At 52.5% G+C, this 9,701-nt stretch overlaps 1 protein-coding gene across 2 annotated transcripts in view; it reads right to left on the reverse strand.

Annotated features, from left to right (window-relative positions):
* The window catches only part of SETD1A (SET domain containing 1A, histone lysine methyltransferase), a 37,161-nt gene extending 31,114 nt beyond the window's left edge, over window positions 1-6,047 (reverse strand). The window contains exons 1-6 of one of the 2 annotated variants that reach the window (XM_073648832.1): window positions 5,834-6,047; window positions 2,631-2,777; window positions 2,224-2,322; window positions 1,853-2,123; window positions 1,522-1,625; window positions 1,264-1,445 (exon numbers count right to left, since the gene is read on the reverse strand). In XM_073648832.1, coding sequence (XP_073504933.1) covers window positions 1,264-1,445; window positions 1,522-1,625; window positions 1,853-2,123; window positions 2,224-2,322; window positions 2,631-2,777; window positions 5,834-5,902 — 872 coding nt within the window. In that variant the 5' untranslated portion in view covers window positions 5,903-6,047. The remainder of the gene's footprint in view (window positions 1-1,263; window positions 1,446-1,521; window positions 1,626-1,852; window positions 2,124-2,223; window positions 2,323-2,630; window positions 2,778-5,833) is intronic. The other variant, XM_073648833.1, reaches the window with a different exon arrangement.
* Between the last annotated feature and the right edge of the window lie 3,654 nt (window positions 6,048-9,701).

Raw genomic sequence — 9,701 nt, forward strand, 5'->3', positions numbered from 1 at the left:
CCTTCACTTTGTTCTGCTGTAGCCAATGACAGGTCGACTTGGCCTTGTGCTTTGGATCGTTGTCATGTTGGAACGTCCAAGTACGTCTCATGCGCAGCTTCCGAGCTGATGAGTGAAAATTTGCCTCCAGTATTTGATAACGTGCTGCTTTCATCTTTCCTTCAACTTTTACCAAGTTTCCTGTGCCTTTGTAGCTCACACATCCCCAAAACATCAGCGATCCACCTCCATGCTTTACTGTAGGAATGGTGTTCCTTTCATCATAGGCCTTGTTGACCTCTCTCCAAATGTAACGTTTATGGTTGTGGCCAAAAGGTTCAATTTTGGTCTCTTCACTCCAAATTACCTTGTTCCAGAAGTTTTGAGGCTTGTCTCTGTGCTGTTTGGCGTATTGTAGGAGAGATACTTTGTGGCATTTGCACAGTAATTTCTTTCTTCTGGAAACCTGACCATGCAGCCCACTTTTCTTCAAGTGCCTCCTTATTGTGCATCTTGAAACAGCCACACCGCTAGTTTTCAGAGAGTCCTGAATTTCAGCTGATGTTATTTGTGGGTTTTTCTTTGCATCCCGAACAATTTTCCTGGCAGTTGTGGCTGAAATTTTTGTTGGTCTACCTGACCGTGGTTTGGATTTTACAGAGCCCCTGATTTTCCATTTGTTAATCACAGTTTGAACGCTGCTGACCGGCATTATTAATTTATTGGATATCTTTTTGTATCCCTTTCCTGTGTTATATAGTTCAACTACCTTTTCCCATAGATCCGTTGACAATTATTTTGCTTTCTCAATGACTCACAATCCAGAAACGTCAGTGACTGGATGAAAGATGCAAGAGTCCGTCTGGATCCCAGAAACTCACTCAGCTTTTATGCACACCCACTGATTACAAACAAACAGGTCACAGGTGAGGATGTTACCTTTAGTAGCCATTCAACCCCATTTGTGTCAAATTCTGTGCATGTTATCAGGCCAAAATCACCAGGGTATGTGAACTTTCGATCAGGGTCATTTGGATGTTTTTGGTTGTCATTAAGATTTAAAAAGAGAAAACACAGTAGTTTGACAATAAATGGCTTCACCCAACCAATAACCAGGAGGGGAGAAAAAGTTTTTTTTGTTATCATTTATATTCTCTGAAACAAGGCAGAAAGGAAAAATTCTGCCGGGGTATGTAAACTTTTGAGCACAACTGTATATACACCGATGTATACCCAGTGCTGCCCCCTATACACACACACACATACAGTCTGACGAGGCCTCACCTGCTGGAATAGGCAGAGTCCTGAGAGTAGGGCGTCCCAGCCCTCGGAGTGTATGGGGTGCCCTGTGAGGAGGAGAGGGACGGGGTGTACTGGCTGTAGGTGGAGCCCAGGTCTTGAGACGACGGCGTCCCATTCCCGGGAACCAGCGTGCTGTCACTGGACAGGCGGCGCCGGCAGTCAACCTGCAGATAGATGAGGTTTATGTAGGCGGATGGCCCGGTGAGCACGCAGACTCCGCACTCCACAATGAATGCTCACCGGCTCCGGAGGCCTCTCCTGCACCCACCGGCCGGTGGTGGGAACAGTCTGGGGGTTGTAGGATCCACTGACGACTAGGTCGTAGTATTTCTGTCGTTGCTGACCTATAAAAAGATGACATGTTCTGGTGAGGACCTGAAGGTGCTGGTATAATGCCTCTATACAACTGGGGCCGGGTCACACGAGGCTGATTGAACAGTGAAGATCCCGGTAAGTGGCGACATCTGATTGGGGTTTTATATGTGAGGACGACCTGCACATTTCTCTTTACTGTTAGCAGAAGATACCCCGATCCCACTCATGTCCTTCCCGTCCCCGATCCCACATTTACCTCGGGTGTCGAGCTCTGCGTGGATGATGTTGCCCATGACGGACGTGTTGTGAAGGTGGGTGACGGTCTCCCTCGCGGCTCGGGAGCTGGAGAACAGGACCTTCGCCAGGCCGAGGTGCTTGCGGGTTTTTGGGTGCAGCAGGATCTCCACATCTTCCACATCCCCGAATTTGCGGCACATTTCTTTTAGGAAGAGCTCACGCACGTTGTCGTTCAGGTGGGCGAAGGTGACCTCCTTCTGCGGGAGCTGCCCGACGTAAAACTCATCAAACTGGACGAGAAAGCAGAGAAGAAAGTGATAAGGAAAACACGACCTGTGGGAGAGTCCGCAGAGTCCTCCCCTCCCCCGATGAGGAAATCGGGGCCAGTACCTTAAATTTGGGAACAGGAAGGGACACATCCCGGGGTTTACTCCACAGACGGTGCTGCCGAGGATCCCGCACGTCTCCGACTGGAAGATACGTCCCATCCTAGGAGAGAAGAGGGAATCAGTGCACACTCCTGACGCAACAGGGGAGGGGCCGGCGGCGGCGACGCAACAGGGGAGGGGCCGGCGGCGGCGACGCAATAAGGGAGGCCACCACCACCGGGACAGAAATGCCGCACAGGGAGACAGGCGCCGTACAGAGCCACAATCACTGGAACAGAACAGCTGCACAGATTCAGTGACCCATGGGCAAAACTGCCACATAGAGGGACGGACCCCCAGAGCCGCCCGGACAGAACAGTGTCTACATTACACCCCTCCTTCACAGTGAAAGCACTCTGCGCCTCTTACCGTGATGTTGAAGTGCACGCCATCGTAGCGGTAAACCTTCTGTGCGGCTTTGCGGAGCGCGGGGTCAAGCAGCAGTTTGTAATTCCTCCACTGGAAGCCGCCCGCTCTGTGACTCTCGCCCTCGGGCTCCATCTGGGGACATCTGACCTGTAAAGGGGACAAGAGTGATGAGCACAGGGGCCCCAGATGAGGAGCCACCAGAGGGCACAGGGGCCCCAGATGAGGAGCCACCAGAGGGCACAGGGGCCACTGTATCTCGGCACCCATCATCGCCCGTCTCTTTCCCTTCCCCCTCAGTGCCACTCTCTCCATCATGGTCTCTCTCTTCGTCACTGCCTGACTCTTTCTTCCCCTTAGCACTGTCCTCTCGCTCGCGCGCTCTTCCAGTCGGCGCTCCTCTCGAGCGCGCTCTCACTCTCACCACCCCCCCCTCTCGCTCTCTCACCCCCCCCCCCCCCGTCGGCGCCCCCCCCTCTCGCTCTCTCACCCCCCCCCCCCCCCGTCGGCGCCCCCCTCGCTCGCTCTCTCTCCCCGTCCGTCGGCGCCCCACTCGCTCGCTCTCTCTCTCCCCGTCCGTCGGCGCCCCACTCGCTCGCTCTCGCTCTCCCCGTCCGTCGGCGCCCCACTCGCTCGCTCTCCCCGTCCGTCGGCGCCCCACTCGCTCGCTCTCCCCGTCCGTCGGCGCCCCACTCGCTCGCTCTCCCCGTCCGTCGGCGCCCCACTCGCTCGCTCTCCCCGTCCGTCGGCGCCCCACTCGCTCGCTCTCCCCGTCCGTCGGCGCCCCACTCGCTCGCTCTCCCCGTCCGTCGGCGCCCCACTCGCTCGCTCTCCCCGTCCGTCGGCGCCCCACTCGCTCGCTCTCCCCGTCCGTCGGCGCCCCACTCGCTCTCTCTCCCCGTCCGTTGGCGCCCCTCTCGCTCTCTCTCCCCCTCCGTCGGCGCCCCTCTCGCTCTCTCTCCCTCCGTCGGCGCCCCTCCACTCCCTCTTTCCCTCAGTGCCTGTCTCACACTCGGTAACTGTCTCTCTCGCTCTCTCTCCGTCAGCGCCCCTTTCGCTCTCTCTCCCTCCGTCGACGCCCCTCTCGCTCTCTCTCCCTCCGTCAGTTCCCCTCCACTCCCTCTTTCCCTCTGTGCCTGTCTCACACTCGGTATCTGTCTCTCTCTCTTCGTCGGCGCCCCTCTCCATCTCTCCCCCTCCGTCGGCGCCCCTCTCCATCTCTCCCCCTCCGTCGGCGCCCCTCTCGCTCTCTCCCCCTCCGTCGGCGCCCCTCTCGCTCTCTCCCCCTCCGTCGGCGCCCCTCTCGCTCTCTCCCCCTCCGTCGGCGCCCCTCCACTCCCTCTTTCCCTCAGTGCCTGTCTCACACTCGGTAACTGTCTCTCTCGCTCTCTCTCCCTCCGTCAGCGCCCCTTTAGCTCTCTCTCCCTCCGTCGGCGCCCCTCTCGCTCTCTCCCCCTCCGTCGGCGCCCCTCTCGCTCTCTCCCCCTCCGTCGGCGCCCCTCCACTCCCTCTTTCCCTCAGTGCCTGTCTCACACTCAGTAACTGTCTCTCTCGCTCTCTCTCCCTCGGTCAGCGCCCCTCTCGCTCTCTCTCCCACCGTTGGCGCCCCTCCCGCTCCCTCTTTCCCTCAGTGCCTGTCTCACACTCGGTATCTGTCTCTCTCGCTCTCTCTCCTTCCGTCGGCGCCCCTCTCCCACCGTCAGCTCCCCTTCACTCCCTCAGTGCCTGTCTCACACTCGGTAACTGTCTCTCTCGCTCTCTCTCCGTCAGCGCCCCTTTCGCTCTCTCTCCCTCCGTCGACGCCCCTCTCGCTCTCTCTCCCTCCGTCAGCTCCCCTCCAATCCCTCTTTTCCTCCGTGCCTGTCTCACACTCTGTATCTGTCTCTCTCCCGCCGTCGGCGCCCCTCTCCATCTCTCCCCCTCCGTCGGCGCCCCTCTCGCTCTCTCCCCCTCCGTCGGCGCCCCTCCACTCCCTCTTTCCCTCAGTGCCTGTCTCACACTCGGTAACTGTCTCTCTCGCTCTCTCTCCCTCCGTCAGCGCCCCTCTCGCTCTCTCTCCTTCCGTCGGCGCCCCTCTCGCTCTCTCCCCCTCCGTCGGCGCCCCTCTCGCTCTCTCCCCCTCCGTCGGCGCCCCTCTCGCTCTCTCCCCCTCCGTCGGCGCCCCTCTCGCTCTCTCCCCCTCCGTCGGCGCCCCTCTCGCTCTCTCCCCCTCCGTCGGCGCCCCTCTCGCTCTCTCCCCCTCCGTCGGCGCCCCTCCACTCCCTCTTTCCCTCAGTGCCTGTCTCACACTCAGTAACTGTCTCTCTCGCTCTCTCTCCCTCCGTCAACGCCCCTTTCGCTCTCTCTCCCTCCGTCGGCGCCCCTCTCGCTCTCTCTCCCTCCGTCGGCGCCCCTCTCGCTCTCTCTCCCTCCGTCGGCTCCCCTCTCTCTCTCTCTCTTACTCCGTCGGCTCCCCTCCACTCCCTCTTTCCCTCAGTGCCTATCTCACACTCGGTAACTGTCTCTCTTGCTCTCTCTCCCTCCGTCAACGCCCCTTTCGCTCTCTCCGTCGGCGCCCCTCTCCCTCTCTCCCCCTGCACCCCTCTCCCTCCGTCAGCGCCTCTCTCGCTCTCTCTCCCTCCGTGCCCCCCTCCACTCCCTTTTCCCTCAGTGCCTGTCTCACACTCGGTAACTGTCTCTCTCCCTCCGTCGGTGCCCCTCTCCCTCCACTCCCTTTTCCCTCAGTGCCTGTCTCACACTTGGTAACTGTCTCTCTCCCTCTGTCGGTGCCCCTCTCCCTCTCTCTCCCTCCGTGCCCCTCCACTCTCTCTTTCCCTCAGTGCCCCTCCACTCTCTCTTTCCCTCAGTGCCCCTCCACTCTCTCTTTCCCTCAGTGCCTGTCTCACACTCGGTAACTGTCTCTCTCGCTCTCTTCGTCAGTGCTCCTCCCTCTTCATCAATGCCTGTCTCACTCTACCCCTCATTCCCTGCCCCTTCACCAGTGTCTGTCTCTTTCTTCCCCCCTCTCGGTGCTCGTGTGTCTATTCCTCTCTCTGTATCTCTTCCTCGGTAACAGTCTCGGTCCCCTCCTGCAGTCTCGCTCTCTGCCAGTCTCCGTCTCTCTCGGTGTCCGTCTCTTTCCCGCCCTCGCGCTGTCTCGGCTGTGCTCGTCTCTTTAGCAGCAGTCTCCAGGGCGTTTCTGTGCTGCGGGGCGATCGCTCTCTCACCTGGCTGTCTCTCCGCTCCCGGCTGTCTCTTCCCCCGGATCCTCTGTGTCTCAGTAACGCCGCCTGCATCCTGGACCTGCACTTTCGCCGCAGGGCGGCCCTTTCGTCACCGGCTCCTCGGCTGTTCTCGGAATTATTCGGTCTGCTTCCCCGCTACAGTCTCCCCGCTCGGCAGCCATCCATCCTCCCGCCGGAAGCCCGGGTTATTAATTTATCCACATTTTCAATCGTGACGAATCTGCGTCCAGAGAGATAACTTTACTTGCTCCGTTCATCTCCCGTCGCACTTTCAATACACAAATTTAAAAATCCATTTTTTGCTTTATTCCCCCATTTTGCGTCTTTTCTGGACAAATTCACACTGACAAATTGACTGCGGCAGCAATAAATATTAATTTTTCCGTTATTTCCTATCTGCTTTTTAACGAATCTGCGGCGTCGGATGCGATTATAAACGGCGACATCTGAGGAGGAGCCGCGGCGGCTTGTACCATAGAGTCCGGGGCATAGGGCAGAGCGCCGCGTCTCTCCCAAACTATAGGAATACAGTTTTTTATTTCTCAGAAATAACTTTGTCACTGAACGTTGAACAATTGTCACAGTAAATACACATATGAACAATGGAGGGTGGGGGGTTCACATACTTATGCTATAAATAAACTATTCTGACTGGTGGTAGCGCGTCCCACTTATATGTACTACCCTTGGATAATTTCATACTTTTACCTATTTTTCCTCTAAGTTGCCATGGTAACATCCTTCATAATGGCCGTCCTCTAAGTCCTTCGCCTCCGGCTCTTATAAACCTGAGATCATTTAATAGGAAGATGAAAGATCTGTCATTTTCTCACGTAACCGCGGCGCCTACGTTTGTTTTATGCTCCAAAAGTATCTACGGCGCCGTTTACCCGTCAGAAGACATAATTGTGCCGCCTTTTTGGGGTCTTTTTGTAGAATGGGACATCAAAATAGAGGCCATTATTCCATAGGACGGTCTACAACAAAATGGCGCACGTTATAGGTATCTATGGGCGACCTGTCCTCATCGCGTATACGTCCAACAAAGGCCTGAAACTTGACATAGACGTCCGAAGGGCGACTCCGTGCGTTCTGCCTGAGCTTAGACACAGGCTGGAGTGAAAGTTTAGTATCTCCTTTATTACAGCAGTATTTTGTGCTCCAGAGCTGCACTTCGTGCTGAAAAAGGGATAGAGAGTCGCCATCGTAGTCAGCCATTTCGGATCATTAAAGGGGTAACCCGTCTGAGGTTAGACACAGGCTGGAGTGAAAGTTTAGTATCTCCTTTATTACAGCAGCATTTTGTGCTCCAGAGCTGCACTTCGTGCTGAAAAAGGGATAGAGAGTCGCCATCGTAGTCAGCCATTTCGGATCATTAAAGGGGTAACCCGTCTCCTCTGACTTCAATATCTGCGATAAGTGCTGCAAGTGATATCACACATACAGATACCCACCAGCTTGCGGCAGCTATGGCGCCCCTGTCCTATTCATAAGTGAGCCGCCATATCTGTAGACACGACGTCACCAGCCGTGCTCGTCTCCTGGATCGCCCCCTTCACCTGCACATACAGACTTCCTATGTTTTCTTCTTTTTTGTGTCGGAGATAATTCACACGATTCAGCGGTTTTCACTTACAAATGGACGTCACGTTTTTTCTCGTGTAGCGTGTTCTTAATAGAAGCCAGACAATGCGGAAGTGGCACCAAAATCCTGAAGGGTGTTTCCACATCAAGACCTCCGGGTTACCGGCGTAAGAATAACGCTCACATGGAGTGTTTTATTTCTAATGTGGATTTTTTTTTTTTTTTGCGCAGCTTTGTAAAATCGTCTGTTTTTCTTCTGCAGTTTGGATGCAGCTTGTGCTGCGTTTTTTCAGTGCTGCTTTTGAAGCTTAAAAAATGTATTTTAGCAGTCATTTGTAGTCATAAAAAGTGAAAAACAGACACGTATTTCCTTTATCCCACATCCGCCTTGATTTAGTCAACAGAAAAAAAATGAAAATGGAATAAAAATCAGGCTTCAAATATTACGGGGAAAAAAAGCAAATATTAATTGAGTATCCCAGCGAGAAAACATATTTACAGCATGTCCGAAAAATACTCTTTTTATTTTGTTCTCTTTTCAATCAATTATTTTTATACATCGGACACATTCTTGTTTTATTTTTTTGGACGGGTCCTGGGCTAGTGACAGTGATATAACTTTCAGCAGCTTTTATATACACATTAATGTCACACATTCTGTCCCCCCCATAAAATCATAAAAGACATTTGAGGAACATTTTTGATAATCTATTTTTTTATTTATTTAACCATCGCTGCCTTCTCTATGGGGAATTGGTCTGTGTCAGAACTCCCTGCTCCACCGATCTCCATGAAGCCGCTTGCACTCCAATGACATTTTAGATCATCATTGCAGACTAATATGGAGACCGCCCGGATGTTTATAGTCTATGGTTGGTTTGCAAATAGAGAGAACCTGTCACCTCTGAAAATGTTATTTACCTACAGATATAGGGTTATACTATACTGTAAGCAAACCCCGACACTTTGATTGACAGCAGGCTATGCAGCGCATCTGTACTGTGTCGTACTTGTAGATTATGATTCATTCCATTCATGAACACCACCACCACTGAAAGCCGGCTGCTCCCTGGAGGAAATAAGTTAATTTTTTCCTCGTAGCAGCACTGTCAGTAAGATGACCGGACCGCATTGTAACGCTATTTACGTGCAGTTAATAAAACACATAAAAAATAAAGTCTGCAAGCGTATCTTTACATCTTACTTGACAATTTTTGCAGCTGTTACTCCAGTTGAGGATTGTTTGTGGAAAGTGAAATCCACTTGTAAAAATTTTTGCCCACATGGAGCAAAAATTCCTTCCTCCCAAAATGACCTCTCTTCCAACCCTGGATGTTCAACTGGACGCTGGGGCTCCGTGTAATGAAGAATTATCTCAGTGTCATGCCGAGAAGTGCTGGTTCACAGGAAATTCACTGGCACTCAGGAGCTTTGCCAATCTTTCTGGGACAGGCTCACTTTTTTCTCCAAGCGCCTCATAACTGAAATCTGTCACACTTCTGAAGATCCCCACTCTTGATTTTGCTCTAAAATGGTCATCCCATAGCAGTGGTGTAGTGTGCGGGCGCCGCAGTCTATTGGACTTAGGACTAGGGTAGTAAAATTTTTAAAAAATAAAAATGTATTGAAAAAGCAATGTAACAAGTCAGTGATTTTTCTCAAATGCAAAAAAAAAAAAGGGCGCACTGGTTCCGATTTCAATACATTTTTGGCCGTTTTTTAAAGTCCACGTGTCACCGATTTCTCTTGTGACAGGTGGACAAAACCCTCATTAAAGTTTCCCGTCTTTTCCTGGTTATCAGTCAGTAATAAAATCAAGAGAAACCAATACAACCTGGGCGGCTTTCGCACGCCATCCATTTTTTTTTTTTTTTGCCAACTCATTTAATAAAATGGACGTTTGATCCACAAAGCGGACAAATATCAGATTGACGTGCAAATGCTGGAGATCACTTATACCTAAATCTGCTTGTGTAAATGGACCCACAAGGTCACAGTTTCCCCTCTGGATTACCAGACTAATGAACCCTCAGCTTCTAATTTTTTTTCTTAAAATATAATAATTATAATAATAATAATCTTCATTTTTATACAGCGCCAACATATTCCGCCACGCTTTACATACATTATCATCGCTGTCCCCATTGGGTCTCACAATCTAAATACCCTATCTGTATGTCTTTTGGAGTTATTGTTAAATTATTGTTAATTATTGTTAAAAGTGGACACTAATGGGAAAGATTGTATCCGTGAGCCCCGAGAGTCG

This window comes from Phyllobates terribilis, unplaced genomic scaffold, assembly GCF_046119375.1.
Source record: "Phyllobates terribilis strain yellow unplaced genomic scaffold, ASM4611937v1 Scaffold_9__5_contigs__length_417890890, whole genome shotgun sequence".
Taxonomy (NCBI): Eukaryota; Metazoa; Chordata; class Amphibia; order Anura; family Dendrobatidae; genus Phyllobates; species Phyllobates terribilis.